The sequence below is a fragment of the Protopterus annectens genome, chromosome 4.part0, assembly GCF_019279795.1.
Source record: "Protopterus annectens isolate FY-2018-M chromosome 4.part0, PAN1.0, whole genome shotgun sequence".
NCBI classification, from domain to species: Eukaryota; Metazoa; Chordata; order Ceratodontiformes; family Protopteridae; genus Protopterus; species Protopterus annectens.
Genome location: NC_056733.1, coordinates 783,936,541 through 783,958,171, shown reverse-complemented (window position 1 = coordinate 783,958,171; position 21,631 = coordinate 783,936,541). Strand labels below are relative to the sequence as shown.

The 21,631-nt window shown below is 41.4% G+C and overlaps 1 protein-coding gene across 4 annotated transcripts in view; it reads left to right on the top strand.

Annotated features, from left to right (window-relative positions):
- TOP3B (DNA topoisomerase III beta) overlaps positions 1-21,276 on the top strand; it is a 1,356,925-nt gene extending 1,335,649 nt beyond the window's left edge. For all 4 annotated transcript variants that reach the window (XM_044068737.1, XM_044068738.1, XM_044068739.1 and 1 more), the window contains one exon: positions 20,715-21,276. In XM_044068737.1, coding sequence (XP_043924672.1) covers positions 20,715-21,196 — 482 coding nt within the window. In that variant the 3' untranslated portion in view covers positions 21,197-21,276. The remainder of the gene's footprint in view (positions 1-20,714) is intronic.
- The last annotated feature ends 355 nt before the right edge of the window (positions 21,277-21,631 follow it).

Sequence of the window (21,631 nt, the reverse complement as noted above, 5' to 3'; positions counted from 1 at the left end):
GATTCCATGCCTCCTGCTCCTTCTAAGCCTGATAGATTTTATAGGGTTCCTGACTCTCATTTATTTTTATTTAAAAACCCTTCTGCGGATCCTGAAACTATTTCTCAGGGCTCTAAGGCTGCTAAGGTTGCTACTTCTAAAAATCCTATTCCCTCTGAGAAGGATTCTCGTGCTTTAGACAGGTGGGGAAAAAAGGTATATACTTCTGCTACCCTGTCTGAAGGGCTTTAAATTGCCAGTTTCATATGTTTAAGTATCAGCAATTTCTTTTGTCTGTTTTAAAGCAAAAGCTTGCTTCCCTTCCTGCTTGTGCAGAGGATAAGGAACTTCAGGATGTCTTGCATGCTACTGAACAAGTGAACAAGCATAGTTTACATTGTGGTTTTGATGCTTTGGATGCTTCTTGCAGGGCTGCAGCCTCTGGTACTGTTATCAGGAGACATGCCTGGCTTCGTGAACAAAGTTTACCTGAACAGGTTAAGGCTAAGTTATTAGATGCCCCTGTTCAACATGATGTTCTTTTGGATCCAAGTCCGAGGAAGTTACTATAAAGATGGATGAAATGGCAAAGTCTATGCAGACTGTAAAAGATTTCTTGCAAGTTCTGCCTCCTAGTTTTTCCAGGAATTGGCCCTCTAAAATTGGTCCTTTCCCACGTCTGACAGGCCTCAAAGGGGAAGATATAGGCGCTCCAGAGGTCGTGGTCAAGGTCAGGCCTCTTACAGATCTAGACAATGGACTGCTTCTTCACCTAGAAGGGGAGAAGACAGATCCCAATCTCAAAGAAAGCAAACTCAATGACTCTCTCGGTTGGGCTACAGGACCCCTTCACCTGGATGCCCCTCTCGGAGGAAAACTGTCTCTTTTTTACAGAAATTGGACTCATATTACCCAGGACAGATGGGTATTGGACGTGATTTTAAAAGGTTACAAATTCCACTTTCACACTTTGCCAAGGGCTCACGGTTGGCCAGATCTGCCAAAACATCAATGGTCAGAGGCCTTAACTCAAGTGGATGCTCTTCTGGCCATGAGAGCCATAGAGCCTGTTCCACTCTCGGAGATGGGAAAAGGTTTTTATTCAAGACTGTTTCTGGTTCCCAGAAAACAAAACTCATGGAGACCTATTCTGGACCTTTCTGTGTTAAACACCTTTTTGGAAATTCCAAAATTCAAGATGCTTACTCTGCAGCAACTAATTCCAATGCTCTCTCAGGACGCCTGGATGGTGACATTGGACTTAAAGGAAGCCTATTTACATATTCCCATCAGGCAAGAACGCAGGAAATTCCTCAGGTTCAAGGCAGGCTCGAGGCACTTTCAATTCTCTGTACTACCCTTTGGTTTATCTACTGCGCCCAGAGTATTTACCAAGTGCCTGGCACCAGTAGTGGCTTACTGCAGACTTCAGGGGATCCAGATTTACCCCTATTTGGACGACTGCCTTATTCAGGCAGACAGCAAAGATCTTCTGCTTCAACATCTGGACTTTGTTCAACGTCTTCTCCTCCTACTGGGATTCTCAGTGAACACAAAAAAGTCACATTTGATCCCTTCTCAACAAATGGTATTCTTGGGAGCCCTCTTAAATACAACCTTACAAAGGGCCTTCCTCACTCCAGAAAAACAAACTCAGCTGGCTTCTACTTTCAGCACCTTAGCAACTCTATCTCAGCTCACTGCAAGGAAATTCCTGCAGGCTCTGGGCTACATGGCTTCCTGCATTCTGTTGATTCCAAACGCAAGGCTTCACATGAGAAAGCTTCAATGGTATCTGAAAAGTGTATGGTCACAGCATTACCACGATCTGGATATTCTGATTCCTCTGATCCACTGCCTTCAGAGGGAGTTCCTCTGGTGGTCCAGGGTATGCACTTTAAACGAAGGAAAGCCTTTTCGTCTTCCTCAACCTACTCAAATCCTAACCATGGACGCCTCGGATTATGCTTGGGGAGCACACTTTCTAGACAATTGCCAGCAGGGAACCTGGACAAAGGACCATCTTCACTGGCACATCAATCTGAAGGAAATGTTGGCAGTTCAAAATGCCCTTCTAGCCTTCAAGAACCTTTTGCAACCAGGGCCTCTGCTAATTCGCACAGACAACACCATGGTCATGTGGTACATCAACAAGCAGGGGGGGTTCTCATTCGTACCCCCTTTGCAGACTAGCTATGGCTTTATGGGACACAGCTGTAAATTAATCTACATCTCCAGGCTCAATTCATTCCAGGGGAAACAGAATCTCTTAGCAGACAGCCTGAGCAGAAACATTTCAGATCCTCACGAATGGATGCTAGACACCAACTTATTCAACAGGATCACTGCAGTTTGGGGATGTCCCCAGATAGATCTGTTTGCATCCCATCTCAATCATCAGCTGCCTCGCTTTTGCACCAGGTCCTTCCACAAAACAGCTTGGAGAGTGGATGCCCTGTCCTTCAGCTGGAGAAGCCTTTCAGCATATGCCTTCCCTCCTCTTCCTCTACTACCTCGGGTATTACTGAAGATAAAGCAGGACAAGCCCAAGTTCCTCATCTTGATTGCTCCAAATTGGCCTCGACAGTTTTGGTATCCAACTTTAAAGCACCTGTTCTTGGGGCCTCCTTGGATTCTCCCTCTGAACCCTTCGCTTTTGTCCCAGCATCAGGGTCAGTTACTACATTCCAACCTCAAGACCCTTTGCCTGGCAGCTTGGCTCTTCAAAGGAATTTGATTTCCTCTAGTCTTCCCAAACAAGTTTTGGATGTTCTTTTGGAAGCTAGACGGCCTAGCACTAGGAAATCCTATGCCTCTAAATGGAAGAGGTTTTGTATTTGGATGCAGGACCGAGGCTCGGATCCTCTGGTACCTGATCTCTCTTCTATTTTGCTTTACCTTTCGGAACTTTTATCTAAAGGACTTTCTTTTTCTTCCATTAAGATTCATGCTTCTGCTATTTCTGCACATTTCAGTTCTGATCCTCCTGTTTTTTCTCAACCTTTGGTGAAGCAATTCTTGAGAGGGGCTAAAAATTTGCGGCCTCCCAGGACCCCTCCTGTCCCTGCCTGGGATCTTAATTATGTTTTAGAAAAACTTACTTTGCCTCCTTTTGAGCCTGCTGCATCTTCAGATATTAAGTTTTTATCTTGGAAGACTGTTCTTTTATTAGCATTGACCTCTGCCAGAAGGGTCTCAGAGTTGCAAGCTCTCATGGCTGTGGAACCATACCTTATTTTCCATCAGGACAGAGTATCCCTGAGGACCAATCCTACTTTCATGCCTAAGGTGATTTCGAAAGTGGCTTTAAATCGGACAATTCACCTTCCTACTTTCTTTCCAAATCCTCAAAATAAAGGGGAAAGGATTTTGCATTCATTAGATGTGCACAGACAGTTACGATTTTACCTGGACAAGACTAAAGAGTTCAGAAAGTCTAATCAATTGTTTGTTTCTTTTGCCTCCAGTTCTCTTGGAAAACCTATTTCTAAACAAACTATTTCCAAATGGATTGCTTATGGAATCAGATTTTGTTACACTCATCATGGGAAACAGTTTCCAGGTACCATTAGAAGTCATTCTACTAGAGCAGCTGCCACTTCTACAGCTTTCCTCAGAGGAGTCCCTACCAAGGATATCTTGGAAGCTGCCACTTGGAGTTCTGTGCATACTTTTTCCAAGCACTACAATCTCCCCCTGTTTTCTAAGACCAGGGCAGGCTTTGCCTCTGCTGTCTTGCAGGGTATTCTTGCCTCCCCTTCTTCTATCTAAAGCCTCCTCTTTTACACTGCTTTGGGATTCCACCCTACAGTTATGACTGCAACAGTGAAACACGAAGAACATAGTACAGTTGTGTACACCTACCATAAATGTAGATGTTCGAGTGTCTTCACTGTTGCAGTCGGGGTTTCCCTCCCTCCTATCCCCTCTTTTTTCTCCCTTTTCCTTTTTTGTGGTGTATTTGTGTTTCCTTGTTGGATTCATTTTTGTTTTGTTGGGGACTTCTGACATCTAGGGCAAGAAAGGCTGGAGAAGATGGCGTCGGCTGAGGGCTATGTACCAAAGCGTACTGACGTTAGGGTACTAGCTTGTACAGCCGACGCCGGACCCAGACTTTGGGATTCTGGCCGACCTCGGGCTGCCTGCCGGCAGGAGCACCCTACAGTTATGACTGCAACAGTGAAGACACTCGAACATCTACATTTATGGTAGGCGTACACAACTGTACTTTCAGGGCCCTGCCCTTTGGTCTCACCACAGCCCCCAGGGTATTCACCAAATGCATAGCAGTGGTAGCAGCTCACCTCAGACTGCTAGGATTCCAGGTGTTTCCATATCTAGACGACTGGGTCCTTACCGCTCCCACCAGGCATCAACTTGTAAAGGCATGAGATTGTACTCTTCACCTTTGCTGTGGCTTAGGAGTCAGTATAAACCACAAAAAATCACATTTAGATCCTTCCCCACAATTGGAATTCATTTGTGTCTCTTCCCCTAGAACGACTTCAGAGGATAAGATCATATGTCAGCCAGATCATTTGCGGCAAGAAAGTAACAGCGAGACTCATTCTACAGATTCTAGGGTCAATGGCAGCCTCTGTCACTCTGAATCCCCAGGGCAAATATCACTTGCAAATTCCTCTATGGTTTCTGGCCTTCCAATGGTCCTTATTGAATCAACCAGTGTCCCATCTGATTGTGATCACCACTCGATGCAAGGAAGACCGAAGGTGGTGGCTTCACTCCAGTGAAATATTGTTGGGCCGTCCCTTTGTCCCTCCTCAACCCCAAGCCATAGTGACCACGGACGCATCCCAGATAGGGGGGGGGGGGGGCATTATCTGGGAAAGACAGTCCAAGGCAGTTGGTCTCAGCTGGAGGCCAATTTGCATATCAGTATTCTAGAGATGAGGGCAGTGCTATTAATGTTGCAGGCATTTCAAGATACCCTCCCCTTGGGAATTATTGCACTTCAAACAGACAGTATGTCAGTAGTCTGGTGCATCAACAAGCAAGGGGGAACCAGATATTACCCTTTTTGTTGAGAAGCACTCAGAGTTTGGCAATGGGCAATTTCTTCCAACCACTTTGTAGTGGCAACGCACATTCTGGGAAGCTTCAGCGTCATTGTGGACAAGCTGAGCAGATCCATCCTCATGCCTCATGAGTGGTATGTCAAGCCAATAGTGGCGAGCAAGATATTCCATTTTTGGGGCCAACCTTGATGCGACCTCTTCACCTCCCCTCTAATCAACAAGTGCAGCAGTTACTTTGCCCTTATCCCCCCACCAGGGGAATCACCCAGACACACTCTCCTGCATGATTGGCCCCCTGGTCTGTTGTACTCCTTCTCTCCATTTCCCCTAATATGTCAGTTTCTAAAGAAAGCCAATAGGTCGAAGAACAGGATAATCCTCATTGCACCATTTTGGCCTTGGCAGATCTGGTTTCCCTTCCTTTGACCACATCTACTTCGGAAACCCTGGATACTGGACCTAGCTCCAGACTTGTTGTCCCACACAGAGGGACTGGTTCATCCAAATCTGCAGCATCTCAAGCTCACTGCATGGCTTCTCCAGTTCCCATGATTGCCAGGCATCCCTATTTCACCTTCCCGGTCCAACGCATCATTCCACAAGCCTTCAACATGAAAACTATACCATAACAAGTGGCTAAAGTTTACTAAATGGTCACTAGACTATACTCTAGACCCATATTCAGTGCCTGTTGATAAAGTTCTAAACTTTTTGGTTTCACTCTTTGAAGCAGACACATCAGCCTCCACTACTGATGTGCACCTTGCTGCGATATCTAACTTCCATATTGGTTTAAACGGCTCATCCCTTATATCACATAAACTTTGCAAAGCCTTCTTGAAAGGAACCTTAATGGTCAGACCTCCATTCAAGGAGCCCACTACAACATGGGAATTGAATTTGGTACTTCAGTCATTTGTTTGTTAACCCTTTGACCCTTCAGCAACTTGTGACTTGAAATTCTTGTCCTGGAAAACCTTATTTTTGGTAGCCATTACTTCTGCCAGAAGAATATCTGAAATACAGGCATTATCCTGCAAAACCCCCTTACCTTATCTTTCATAAGGACAGGGTCTCCCTCCAGACTAACGCCTCCTTCTTACCAAAGGTTGTTTTTGAGACCAATACCAATCAGACTGTACAAATCCCAGTCTTCTTTCCCATTTTTTTCAATAAAGGGGAGTACTGTATGCACTTGCTAGATGTACACAGGCAATTGCGTTTTTATCTTCACAGAACAAAGGAAATCAGAAAATCTAACCAGCTATTTCTTTCCTTTTCTTCTGCCAATGTTGGATGCCCATTACCTAAAGTTACTCTGGCTAAATGGCTTAGAGACTGTATCACCTTTGTCTACGACAGGAAAGGACTCCATGCACCAGGACCTGTTAGAGCACATTCAGCTAGAGCAATAGCATCTGCAGTTTTTCGTGCCAGAGCTTCCATAGATAATATTTGTACTGCGGCAACATGGGTATCTCCTCATATCTTTATTACGCATTACAAACTGGACTTGGTCTCTAGGGGATGTGCATCATTCGGCTCGATGGTGCTCAGGAATATTCTTCCATGAGACCTCCCAGGATTCAGGTAGCCTGGGACTCTGTCCCACAGTCGAGGATTATGTGAAGATTGACAACATCAGATAAATAAGTTAAATCAAACCATAACGTTCCATCTGTGTTGTCGATCTTCACTAATCCTTGACATTCTCTCCCTCCTTCCATCCCCCTGCCGTAAGAACTGTCGGTGGGTCGAATCTCTCCAAAGACTGGCTTTCAGTATAAAGTCTCAGATAAAGCCTCTGATCTGTTATGCTTGTCTGTCTGTATTGTTTGCAAGGTTGAGCTGAGGTGATTTGGGGAGGAGCATTATGGGTAGAGCTTAGCTCAAGAGTTTTGGAAAGCGCGAGTTGGAATAATGGCCGAGTCGGTTCCAAGGCTCAGAACTGAATCCACAGTCAAGGATTAGTGAAGATCGACAACAAGATGGAATGTTATGGTAAGACATATCTTCTTTTTAATGGCTGTTGTTTGATAACCAGACCTAGATGTCTTCTTAGATTTATTTGTCAAAGTCTCAAAGCTAGACTGTTTGGGAACTCTAACACATGCATCTTGTACCAGTGTTTTCTAGTATCCCCTAGATAGAATTCTAGACTCTGAATCATCCACTTCATATTTATATCCTTTGGGTCACTTCACACACATTTTAAAATCAATAAATTTTGAATTTTACGTTTTTTTATAATTCATATAATTTAGCAGGTATTGCAAATCTTATGAATTCTGTTTTCATTTATAAACAAGGAATTTCTAGAATAGGGTGATCAAAGTAATGAAGTCATGATGGCGCTGTCAATTAATTTCATCACTGCAACATCTAGGAAGTCAGTAGTTAAAAAAACTGCATTTCACAGTAAATTTTAAGCCCAAATCATTGCTGCTTAGAAATTTCAGAAAACAATGTAGTGTAGATGTGTCACTGAACCCATAGGGTCCATATTTCAGTGTCAGAATAAAGGGATTTCAAACATGGCCTTCTTCACTGTACTGCATAAATGTAGATACAATTTTATTATCAAAATGTAATAAATTAATTTCCAGCACCATTCCTAATTATTGCAGCAAATAACATTTAAATTCATTGGGAATAAATCACTGGATGTCAACCAGTATTTAATTGCTGCAGTACCTTGATCATGATGGATGGAGATATAAAGACTTTTCACATCAAAGTTACTTATCGACGTAACATTTTCTCCCCATATTTGATACATAAGTCACCAAATTATGTTGCATCCCATATCCTAGCCCTAAACTTTGTCAGTAAATGCTTAAAATTAATTCCAGAAATTCAGATAGGGGTCAGTGAGTGACCCCCATACAGCCACATTTGGTCATCCAGGAGTAGATATATATCCCTTAATTACTTTTTGATACAACTATAACCTCTGATAGCTAGAGGACTTAATGATCAGATGTTTTATAAGCTTCTGTGTAATAATTTCTTTGTAGACCACGTCAGTAAGAAAAGTATCAATTGTATGCACCGATGTAAGTGCTGGTTCCAGCTCTAGATGTACATAGGTTTATGTGTCATTTAGTTGTTTGTATGCCTTCATTTTAGAATCTCTTATACCCCATATGATCACCCCACTCCCTTTCTTTTAATCATACCTTGATTGTATCTCAAATCAATCCGTGCATTTTTTCATCCCCAAACAGATCGACAGCAAAGTTTGTAAAAATATTCTTGTGGTCTTTATATAACTCATAACTGTTCAGAAACTTTTTATAGTGGGATAGGGTGATTGGAAAGAATTATAAAAACAAAACTCATTACTCTCAGCAACATTGTTTTCAACCAAACCTTAAATATCAAACCAATTCCTAAAACTAAGCAGTCTTGAAAAATGTTTAACATCCTGAGCTACTAGCTCAGCCAAAGAAATGTGTAGATGGAATAAATTTCAAACATTTATTCAACAAAGAAATCAGAGAGTCATTAATAGAGTGTCTAGTCAATTTATTTATTTAGTTAGCTACATTTGATAACCGGGTAGTGTGCCGACTGGGCCAGAAGCCCATTTTCAAAGGAGACACAGGAAGGAAAGCTCCAAGGAAGATTATATAATTATACATTTGTGCATATGACAATTCCAATAGGAGTTCAAACGCAACTTCCTTGACATTGTATCTAAAAGCATACAACAATGGTAGTTTAATAAGCTTATACTATTCATACAAACAAAACAAAAATATATATTTGTTTTTTTGGGTTTTTTTTCAGGATAAAAATATCAAAAAATGAAGCTAAGAAATCTCAGTTGCCAAGAAATATTGGCAATGGGTGGTGGAGAGAAGGAAGTTAGACAGTAGCGGGTTAAATTAGTTAGCCTGGTGACAAACATGAGCAAAGCCTATGTTTGGTGAAATATTCCTTTAGGGACTATTTAAATGAATGTGTATCATTGATGAGCAGAATATGATAAGGTAGAGAATTCCAGTGTTTGGCAATGATATGTCAGTATAAGGAGATGCCGTGAGAGTTTTTGGGTTTTGTTAACCTTCAGCAATACTTTATCAGCAGATTTAAGAGATTTTCGGTTCATGTAGGGTTGGACAATGTCAGATAGAGCTGGGCAGTTGTCAAGTTTGTATAAGCTGCATGGGCAGTTAGTAGCTGAGTCAGAGTAAGCAGGTGAGGAAGCTGTAACCAGTTCAGCTGGAGAAGGGCAGTGCAGTGGTGAGATCTTTGAGACTGATTAGTGGTGAATTTGGCTATTTTGTTATAGCAAGATTCAAGGCTATTCAGTTCAGATTTGCGATGACTGGTAAATATTTGTGAACAGTAAAGCAGGGAAGATGTCATGCGAATCTGTCATGGTCAGTAAGATATGATTTAGCCCTACAGAGAGAATCTAGTTTGACATGAACCTTTTTGTTAGTGCAAGGTGTTTGTCAAACTTAAGTCCACTATCAGTCGTGACACCAAGAAGTTTTGTATGTTCAACAGGTTCTATTTTTGTGCCATTAGAGGAGGAAATAGAAATAGGTGGTTGGATGGTTGTTGTTGAGGTATTATAGAAGACCCATAAGCTTGGTTTTATTAGGGTTAAGTACAAGTTGATGGGCTGTTCAGTAGTTTTCAATATAGTGGAGGGCTGCCTGAGTTTTTTCTTGGAGTTCCTTGATAGAGGGGGCAGAGCAGATTAGGGAAGCATCATCAGCATATTGTATGATTAAGGCTGGATTTGCTGAGGAGTTTAGGTGATTGGTAAAAATTGTGAATAAATGTGAGCCAAGGATAGATCCTTGTGGGACTGCTACACATATAGGGTGCTGGGGGAGAGTTTATTGTCCCATAAAGTGGCTTGTTTCCTATTTGACAGATAGCTATGAAAACAGCTTAGGGTTTCAGAGCTGCAGTGGTAGAAAGCCAGTTTATTGAGAAGTTTTAATGAGATACAGTGTCAAATGCTTTTGACATGTCTAGGAAGGTAGCAGAGACTTTTTGTTTTTGAGCTGATTTAAGACATTAGTAAAGCTAATTAGAGCTGTACTGGTGCTATGCCTAGGTTGAAAGCCATGTTGTACATTAGATAATAGATTATTTGACAGAAAGTGGTCTAAGATCTGTTTGTGTTTACATTTGTCTGAGATTTTGGCAGGTGGTGACAAAATGGCTATGGGTCTGTAGTTGGATACATCAGTAGAGAGGCCGCCTTTATGTAAAGGTATGATGTGGGATATTTTCTAGTAGAGTGGTATGTTCTGTTCAGAGATAGAATGGTTAATGAGAATATAAAGGGTAAGTGATGGAAGTAGCAGCTAGTTGTAGAAAGTCACCAGGTAGCTGGTCTGTAGCTAGTGTGCAAGGTTTTAGTTTAATAAGAAGATTTTTAACATAACTTGTTTGGATAGGTTTGAGATAGAGCGTTGAATTGTTGGAGGTTTGAGATATGGACAGAGTCGTATTAGGGGTTCTGTTTAGTAGAGAGGTTATTGAGTTAATAAATTGGGAGTTGAGTGGCTATGCAATCATTTGGGTTGGACAGAGTTGGAGCTGGGGTAGTGAGTTTTCCTGGGTTGAGAAGGAGGTTGATTGTATGCCAGAATTTTTTGGGAGTTATATGGTATTTTAGCTGACTTGTTTTGAAGTAGGTTTTTTTTGTTTTGTTTTTTTGTCTTGTTTAGTTAGTTTTTTGGTTTGATTTCGAAGTTGTTGGTAGGTAATGAGATTTTGTTTACTTCTATTATTCTGAAAGGGATACCAGGCTCTGTCCCTTTGTTTTAGTAGAAGAATTTTGTCTTTTAACAACCAGGGAAGCTGTTTGGATTTGTTATGAATTTGGGGCTAGATCATTAAGTATTTGTAGAAAAGCACTATTGAAATACTGTACTGCACGGTCCAGTTGAAGAGTTTTTACAGGTGTCCAGTCATATTGTTGAAGAAGAGTATTAAATAAGGTAGGACAAAAGTGTTTTTTTTATTGTGAATGTAGCAAAATGAAATGTTGCAGGAGTTGTGTGTGTGTTTTCTAATCAAGTGGGTAGGTAAGTGATTGCTTAGTGTGTCAGGGAGACACCCAGCATCATAGTTAATATTGGATTTGTTTGTTAAAATCCAGTCAATAATGGATTGCCTGTTGGTGTGTTTGTCTATGCATGTGGGGTGGTTAATTTTGTGACAGAAATTGTACAGGTTTATAAAGTTAGTAGAGGGGTTAGAAGAGCAGGTAGTCCAGTCAAGGTTAAAAGCTCCAAGTGTAATAGTTTCATGGCTGAAGTTGGTAGAGGCCTTTTCAGGGATGTTTTCAATATTTTGGAGGTTATTAGCAGGGTGCAGGTGGATCACTATAAAGATAATGGACTTATGAGTCTTCATATCTAGGTGTGCTACTGAAACTTCTGAGTTAGGGATATCAGGTGAAGTAGAGTTAAGTTGCGCAATTTAAGATTGCCTTTAAACAAAATGGCAATCCCACTACCACGTCTAGATACTCTATCAGTTCTGAGGATGTTATAACCATGAGGAAGAAATTCTTCAGATTTAATATGAGACTTAAGCCATGTTTCAGTAATGACGGCTATATCAGGGGAGTAAAAGGCAATAGCAGCATGAAATTCATGTAGTTTGCTTATCAAGCTTCTGAGGTTGATGTTAATGATGAGAGGGTCAGAGTTACCTTTTTCAGTGACAGATAGGAGTTAGGTGTGGAGTTAGGAGAGGTGTCAGAATGTGGATGGGGGTTAGAGAATGTGGTGAGGGTTGTTCCTGGATTAGGATGGATGTCACATTGGAGGTTAATATGGATAAGGGAATGGAGGGTAAGACGTCTTAGTTTGGAAAACAGACTGCGAGATATATATATATATATATATATATATATATATATATATATATATATATATATATATATATAATATAAAGGGCCAGGAGTAACAGAGCTAGCAGGACAGTGAGAGAGAGGATAGGTTTTATTAGAGGCATAGTAAAGAAGGTGGATTGTAGTTAAGGTCAGGGGTGATAGATTGTAGATAAAGTAAAGAAAATCTTATGTAGAAGAGTCAGAAAGGAGACTTGATGAGATAATGGATGAAGTGAGATTGAAAACTGTAGGCAGACTGCTGATTGCAGGATAGAGAGAAGGGGAGGAGCCTGTCTGGGAATAAAGGAAATTGAACCTGGGGTCGGTGTGAATGGGGGTAGGGTAGGGGAGTGGAGTGAGCCCGAGCAGGGAGCATGTGGAGCTAGCAAAGCGATAGTTTTTATTCTGCAGGTGCATTTCTGCTATCAATATCAGTGTAGGCGTACTAACCAGGTAAGTCAGGAATAGAAGAAAAATAGTATAGGATGGCTTTACAATAAAGACAAATTAAAGAAAGTACTTACACTAGCTTTTGAAAGTCAAATAAGAATTTCATGCACTAGTCTGTGAAAGTCCAAGGGAAAAGCCTGGTGGTAAGATAGAGGGTTGAAGGTTTCCTTTTGTTAGGGAATTATAGGCTCTGGGCTAACTACAGGAAGTATTGAAGGGAGTCACTAGAGGGAAGTCTGTTAGTCTGAAAATTGAGTAGTAAATTACCAACATTCACATTTTGTTAATTAATTATTTAAAGCTGGTTATTCATACTACTACTTTGGTCAGGTTTATGATGTCTGTGGTCACACCAATTGTACTTAGGCCATTACCCTGCTTAAAATTGCCTTCTTGATTGAGGAGACAAACTGAAATATGTGTCAGTATTAGAATGCTGATGAGTCAGAGGAAAAATCAGAATAGTGCAGAATGGACTTGACTAGGTCATTTTACATTTTGATTTATCACTTTGTGAACCTGAGTTAAGTTTGTGGCATGGATGCCTGTAGGAGCTGATCATGGATGGGAACGTGTGGCTCACCCATCTTAGCTGGAGAAGGAGGCAGTTCTGGATCACTACATGGGTGGCACCTAATAGGAGCAGTGGGTGTTTCACCTATTATAGTCGAGTTGTCTGAGTGTATTTGCACTTGTAAGCTGAGGGGAACTCTGCATTCAGGGACACATGTCCCCTCAGGTGCATTCAGGGACACATGTCCCCTCAGGTGATAGCAATAGAGGAAGTCAGATGATCTACTATGGGGAGAGAGAGGGTACTCCAGAGGATGAGGGTAGGCTATCCCACAGAGCCAACAACCTGGTCTGCTGCCTATTACTTGACTGGCATTGGGAACGAAGGGACGATTATAATTCCTGGTCAGAAACAAATGGGACATAATGATGTCTCAGATCCTAGGAATGCACGGCTCCCATCCTCTCCCAGAAGGAATGGGCTAAATGGTTGCAGGTAGATGAACTATCAGACAAAGTCCTTTGGGGAGTGAAAATAAATGTGAGAGAAAGATTTCATGGAATTTGGCATTTTAGGTCAGAGCACTTGTCCACCTCAACTTGTATTTACTGCTTGCATACCTGTTCACTTACTTTATTAAACATCAACTTGTAATCTATTATTGTGTGTGTGTGCGCGTGTGTGTGTTATGTTACATACGGTATGCAGACTTACACATAGACATCCATAATTCCTTTTTCCAGTATTTACACATGGGATCAGGGTGTCACTTTATTAGGTGACAGTCACCTAGAACCAGTGTTCACACCTCCATATATATACCCACACAAAATAAAAAATTATGATGGAAAACTGCATGCAACAGTCATGGGTATAATTCTCAGAATTACAGACCATGAAAATGTAATCTCTTTTTTTTTTTTTTTTTTTGTAACTGTAAAATAGTACTTCTGATGGTAAATTGTGACTTGACTGTAATTTATGGCTGTTTTGCTCCTGAAGTTATATACTGAGTAGAAAATGTAGTGTCTGCCATCATTTTTTCACTCATTCAGATGTCTTACTCTCCATGTGAATATCCATTACTTTCTTTATATGTAGTAAGCTATTCCATGTTTAGTAACCCTTTTTGAAAACCGAATTGGCCTGTTTGTCTTTAACATTGTTAAATCTGTTATTTCTCAGGCTATGCCAATCACTTGCTTTTTGGAAGTCTCTTTGCGTCCAGTAGTAACTTAGCAAAATAAATTAAAGACAAGTAAATTAACTCAGACACTAGTCATTTTTATTGATCATGTAACACTGTATGTGCCATTTATACATAAAGATTTATAATGTCGCTAGGCATTTAGATAGAAGCACAGTATTCAGATTTGAGTTTAATGTGCATTTATTCACAGTTTAACTGCAAGACTCTTAGATATTAAAAAAATCGAAACAAATGAGGTTCCCAACATCTTATACTGCTTGACATTCTTTTTGTATTTGCATTTTTTGCTTTTTTCTGTTTTGGTGTGGTCTGTGTCCACTGGAATACATTTAGTGATTTGTGCTACCTGTGATTTCTTTTCAGTAATTTGTGTTGCAGTAGATACCCTTATGCTTTGTGGTGAGGATGTTCATAGGAAGGCTACAGCAGGAGTAATTCAGCAGCTTGAAACCCTTTCTGGAAGCATATATTCAACATTTCCAGGAGAGATTCCAGAGAATGTACACAGTGTCCCACTGTAATGGGTTAAGATTTAGATCACCAGTGTCCTACACATGTGAGACTTGACCGGGAATAGAGTGGGGTAGAACTGTTGTACCTTTGACAATAGTACTGTTCTGCACAACTGCAGCTTCTAACACCATATATAAAATGGTGTAGATGAAGTACCTATGTATAGATGAATCTATATCCATATAAAACTCTATCTGTGGAAAGCCAGGCTATAACAGCAGAGCTGCCCATCTTTCCACCATCCTTTTTTGACATACGTGTGCATGTTGTGGGTTGATGTCAAGGGAACACCTAGTGGATGTCTGCAGAGGGCAACCCCTATCAGCATTGCTACACACCTACTCTTTCCTGTGGCTCCCCAGTGAGCACCTAGTCCCCTCTTCACACTTACAGCCATTTGGACTTCTGTGTGTTACCTACCATGGTTATATACATGTACATATATGGCCATGACACAGTTCCAGGTTGCCACTTATGTTCCCTAATACAGTACAATGAAAAAGTATTTGCCCCTTCCTGATTTCTTATTTTTTTGCATGTTTATCAAACTTAAATGTTTCAGATCATCAAACAAATGTAAATATTAGACAAAGATAACCCAAGTAAACTCAAAATGCAGTTTTTAAGTGATGATTTTATTTATTAAGGAAAAAAAAACTATCCAAACCTACATGGGCCTATATGAAAAAGTAATTGCCCCCTAAACCTTATAACTGGTTGTGCCACCCTTAGCAGCAACAACTGCAATCAAGCGTATGCGATAACTGGCAATGAGTCTTTCACATCGCTGTTGAAGAATTTTGGCCCACTCTTCATTGCAGAATTGTTTTAATTCAGCCATGTTGGAGGGTTTCCGAGCATGAACTGCCTTTTTAAGGTCATGCTATAGCATCTTAATTGGATTCAAGTCCGGACTTTGACTAGGCCACTCCAAAACCTTCATTTTGGTTTTTTTAAGCCATTCAGAGGTGGACTTGCTGGTGTGTTTTGGATCATTGTCCTACTGCAGAACCCAAGTGCACTTCAGCTTGAGGTCACGAACTGATGGCCGGACATTCTCCTTCAGGAATTTTTGGTAGAGAGCAGAATTCATGGTTCCATCAATCACAGCAAATCGTCCAGGTCCAGAAGCAGCAAAGCAGCCTCAGACCATCGCACTACCACCATCATGTTTGACTGTTGGCATGATGTTCTTTTTCTGAAATGCTGTGTTACTTTTACGCTAGATGTAACGGGATTCACACCTCCCAAAATGTTCAGCTTTTGTTTTGTCAGTCCACAGAATAGTTTCCCAAAAGGCTTGGGGATCATCAGGATGTTTTTTGGCAAAAGTGAGACAAGCCTTTGTTTGTTTTGGTCAGCAGTGGTTTTCGCCTTGGAACTCTGCCATGCATGCCATTTTTGCCTAGTCTCTTTCTTATGGTTGAGTCATGAACACTGACCTTAACTGAGGCAAGTGAGGCCTGCAGTTTAGATGTTGTTCTGGGTTCGTTTGTGACTTCTTGAATGAGTCGTTGTTCTGGGTTCTTTTGTGTCCTCTTGGATGAGTCGTCGCTGTGCTCTTGGGATAATTTTTGTAGGCCGGCCACTCCTGGGAAGGTTCACCACTGTTCCATGTTTTCTCCATTAGCAGATAATATCTCTCACCATGGTTCGCTGGAGTCCCAAAGCTTTAGAAATGGCTTTGTAACCTTTTCCAGACTGATAGACGTCAATTACTTTGTTTCTCATCTGTTCGAGAATTTCTTTAGATCATGGTGTGATGTCTTCCTTTTTGGGATCTTTTGGCCTACTTCACTTTGTCTGACAGGTTCTGTTTAAGTGATCTCTTGATTCAACAGGTCTGGCAGTAATCAGGCCTGGGTGTGGCTAGTGAAATTGAGCTCATCTTTCCCAAAAATGCGATTAACCACAGTTACTTCATGATTTAACAAGGGGTCAGTTACTTTTTCACATAGGGCCATATTTGTTTGGATAGTTTTTTTTCCTTAATAAATAACATCATCACTTAAAAACTGCATTTTGTGTTTACTTGTGTTATCTTTGTATAATATTTGTCTAATATTTAAATTTGTTTGATAATCTAAAACATTTAAGTGTGACAAACATGCAAACAAATAAGAAATCAGGAAGGGGGAAAATACTTTTTCATTGCACTGTATTTGCACTATTGAAGTCAACTGGATTTCTGTCCCTATCCTGGAGTGTATAGCCAAAGCAGCTGAAACTTTTTTTATTGGTAGCCTGTTATTTCCAAACAGCTGTGGTCTGTAGCTATTGTCTTCTCATATCATAGATTTACTAACGGCCTCCATGAGGTGGGGGTGGAAGGCAGAAATTAGACAACATCAGTTGAGCCAGGAACAATGTCCTGATACAGGCATTTAGGGCCCATGGTTGGTGCCTTTTGGGAAGAGGAAAAGTTTACTAGGGTTTCTGGGACCTTGTGTGGCACATAGTTGTCAGTGACAACAGTGTAGTTGTGAAGAATTGCTTGAGATAGTAATGCCAGAACTGTGGCAATGACATGATAACATGGGCTATCACTGTATCAACTGCATTGCACTGGGGGAGGGGACATGCAAGTCTCAGAAATGATAAGGCATTCTTAGCATCCCTGCATGGAGACAGTAAGGGTGCAGGATATAATATGTGGACAAGTGGGCATGCATTCTGAAAGCGACCAAACCCCATGTATTTCACATGGACAACAAACAGATTAGTAGTCATACCTCACTTGCTATTCAGCAGCACTACACATGTAGACCTTAGGGAGAACACAGATGCCAGTACAAATGTGCCCCATAGGTACATCGAGTGCACAGGCTTAGAAGAGTACATGCACAGTTGGTGTGTATGCTAGACTGACATGTTCCCTTTACCATCTGCTTGCACACCACTGGACTGAGTACGTTATAAGGAAGGAAAAAACACTCGTTTTTGTCTTGGGTTTTCACACCCCAAACCAATGCTATGTTGACACTTGTTTCTGCCCAGGAATGGTTGAATATATTGAGGGTAGTACCTATGCAGGGTCTGCTGACGATGCTGAGATGCAAACTGAGTTGCAGTCCCAGGGCATATTAACCAGTGTCCACCTCGCTCCTGGATATTCCTACATCCAGTGACCAGGATCATAGTGTAGCCTTACCCACACTTGAGTTAGGGTCTACACAGCATGAGTGCATGTCTCCCATTAATAAGAGGTGCTCCTTGTGCCTGGGAGCTGCTCAACAGCCTTTATGAGGCTGCAGCAAGAGCAGATGTGCACATTCCATCTGATGTGGAAATGGCAACTGTACAGCAGCCTTCCAGTAATTTCCAGCACTGTGCTGTGTCCCAAGCAACCTCTGAGATGTGGGTGGTGCTTATGATCAATCGGTTGATGCACATGACTAAAATCTGACAGTCAGCAACTACTCTCACAGACATGGACATGGTTGTATTGCATGGCCTTTGCGAGGATGTAATCCAGCAGTGGCAGTGCCTTCTGGAGGTAATGGACCCCAGGGACAGTGCCCTAATAGGACTTGTGAGGTCCATGGAAACATACAGCACCATCTCCAACAGGTGAAAGATAGCAAGTGCCACCCTCACCACACTATCCAGCAGTGTTTTCAGTGACCAGTATATGTGTTTGAGGCCATTGCAGGAAGCACAGTCAGCACCTGAGACACTAGGGTTATCACTGTCTGCCAGTCCACATTGTGGCAAGCTACAACACAGACCCTTCAATTGCAGTAAATGTTAACTTCAGACCCCATACAATTCCCTTTCAAGCAGTAACACTACATTATTGTCAGAGGGGCCCTCCAGTCTCATCTCATTAAGCCATCACAGTGGCCCCACTGTGTAGGGTCCCACTGTGGATATTGAGGAAGGTATCGTTAATGAAGATGTATGCCATTCATGAGATCCATGACTCTGCTTCCATTGACTTTTAAACTCTTCTTCCCTGTTGTGGTTGAAGTCACATGTCAATGCATCCCTTGACACCTGTACAAATGGAGAGAGCTGTGAACCACAGCACTGTCCATTCACTGTAGAACAGGTGGAGTTGTGTGTTGGCTGGAGGTGGACTTAATGTTGCTGCTTTGCCTTCATTGGTGTGTACTGTGCACAACACTGTCGGGGGGAGTGTGGTGCAGCCACAAGTTGTTTTGTGACATCATCAGTGTCTTTGTTGCTGAATGGTGTCCTTATGTTGGCTGTGACAATGCCTAGTGGTGTGGGTCTGGAGACTCCCAGGGCTGAGGACTGAGCTTTCCGCTTCCTCATGGTCATGCTATATAGCAAACAGGGTGCATCAGATAGCCTGCAGACAGTGGCAGGGGTGTTATGCAGTGTTCCACAGAAGTGGGTTTGCAGTAGACCAAACTTTCAGCAGGCCAGACAGTCACTCCACAGTGTGGTGAGTTTGTGAATGGATGGTATTATACTGCATTTGTGCTGTACTGTGGGGAGTTCCTTTTAGATACCATATACTATGGCTTCTCCAGATATCCTGCATCATAAGAAATACAGCAGGGAATGTGAGGGGTCAGATTTTGTTGGATTCTGCCATTAGCTGTAGGTACATGGTGTGTGTGCATGCACATATTTGTTAAGTGGCCCTGTGGAATGTCACTGGGCAGGAAGTAATGACTGAGGTGACTCATATTCCGTATGTGGAAATTATTTACACTGCAGGTGTCTGTGCATACTAATTGGATATCAGCCACTGTGCATTGCATACTACCTGGCATTTGAGGGAATAGTAGACCTACTTATTGATGTAACTGTCCTTGAGCACCTTATGAGGCCTTTTATTACTACATGTGTGCTTCTGTACCTCTCGGCACTTTGGTAAGATGGGGAGTGTCATAGAAATCATGCGTTGTAGTGACTCTGTCTTCTATAGTGTTAGGGAAATTGGCGCACGCTTCAATATTTAGCAACATTTTTTTGAATATTATACAGGCTGACACCTGTGGTGTTACTCTAGGTATCCACAGGTGTAGGAAATCCACACATTCCTCCATATCCATTTTGTGATCCATATGTTATTGCCAACACCTGTATGATATCTCTTTCAACTCAGAACCTGTCCATCAGCTTTTGAGATGTGAGCAGGTGGTATGTTATCTGCTTACGCCATTTTCATTCATGCCACCTAAAATCATTTCATGCACCAGGGTTGAGGCTTGCACCTCTTGTTAACATTAAGTGCTGCTGTGCTACAGTGATCCTGCTTCAAATGGGTTTGTCATATACATTTCTACATGCCTTTTGCCCTTGTATTTTGATACATCTTTGTCTTGACATCTTTGAATTATGACCTGCTTATGAAGACTCTCATTTGTGTATCATTATGCACTTATTAAACAGTGTGTCTTCATTTGCATGTTGGTTTATATGGCTGTTTGTCATACCTCAATTGCCATGTCTTCTTGCAAATTACCTTTTAGTGCCAACTGTTTCTATGACTCACTGTCAAGCTTTGTGTGCTTGACTTTGGCACATGGAGCACAGCATAGTATGCAGCTTAACTATGAATCCCAGCCATTTAGGCCAAATGACCAGAGACCTACCCAGAACGAAACATGCTGTGTTCTTGGACTGATAAAGAACCAGTCATGAAGGAGCTGATTTTGATGGAGCTGAGAAATTTAAAAAAGAAAAGACTTCTGTGTCAGCAAAAATGGTGAAAAGAAAGTACAAACATTTTTAGATCAACAGATTATACTGGCAACTGTGAGTTTCACAAAAGAAATTTAAAATAAAAGCATGTGTAAAAGAGGAATGGGGAGTGAAAGCAATAAAGTACTTAACTGTGTCTTTGGGTTTTATAGGTCACTTTTCTTGCTGCATGTTTTCTGTGTGCAGTTGGTTGTTTGCCAGTCTGTGTTTTACTGTACTTGACCTCTTAATTCAGTGGTTTACAGTTTATTAGAGAGTTGAACAAATAGTGAATTGGCCTAAATTTTTAAATAAAAGCATAAGTGTATAATCCCAATGTGCATAGCTTTTAATTCGTTATTTTTTATAAATTATACTGCTGATTTAGAATGGTTACGTAAGTGTAATTTACTGAAAAAATGTTCTGAAACTGTTGGTATTGTACATTATTAAATTTTTTTTCCTTTTTCTGTCTTATAGGCATGGGATGTAATGAGTGCACACACCCAACTTGCCAGCACTCACTTAGCATGCTTGGAATCGGGCAATGTGTGGAATGTGAGAATGGAGTTCTTGTGCTGGATTCGACTTCTGGTCCCAAGTGGAGGATGGCCTGCAATAAATGCAATGTGGTGGTTCACTTTTTTGAGAATGCTTATCGGGTAAAAGTATCACCAGACTCTTGCGACTCCTGTGAGGCTGCACTGGTCGATGTGGACTTTAATAAGGCTAAGTCTCCACTACCAGGGGATGAAACCCAACATGTAGGGTGTGTTTTCTGTGACCCTGTTTTCCAGGACTTGGTAGAACTGAAGCATGCTGCAATGAAACACCCTATGCATCGGGGAGGAGGAGGGAGGGGTAGAAGCCGAGGAAGGGGCAGGGGTCGGAGACCAGGAGGCAGAGGAAACCCCAAGAAGCCAAGAGACAAAATGGCAGCTTTAGCTGCTTACTTCCTTTGAGATGATTGTTGCATTAGGGCTAGTAAATTTAAAATATTTTTATTGGTCATCTCACTAAGAATAAAAGTGATTGATAAAGATTTCATGTATGCTTTTACTCTTTGTCTGATTGTCGCAGATCTTTTTTCACATATTCCATCCACCTATTTGCTGGACGTCCTTTCTGTCTGAAGAAACGTGTCATTTGAGGAGTTTGCCTCTTTATTACACAGAATAAACTGTATTTGATAGTTTTATAGGGTACATGCCATTAAGGAAAGGTCCTAAAACAACTAGCCAGCAGTATCTCATCTGTTATGTGAGCCACTACAACCTTAAACGTTGTCACTTTGAGACAACATGGAAGATATGTTGTTTAGGAGTAACTCACAGTAATGCAGTCTTTGACAAAGTTAATTCCATTCCCATTAATCACATGTTGTTTACTTACCATCT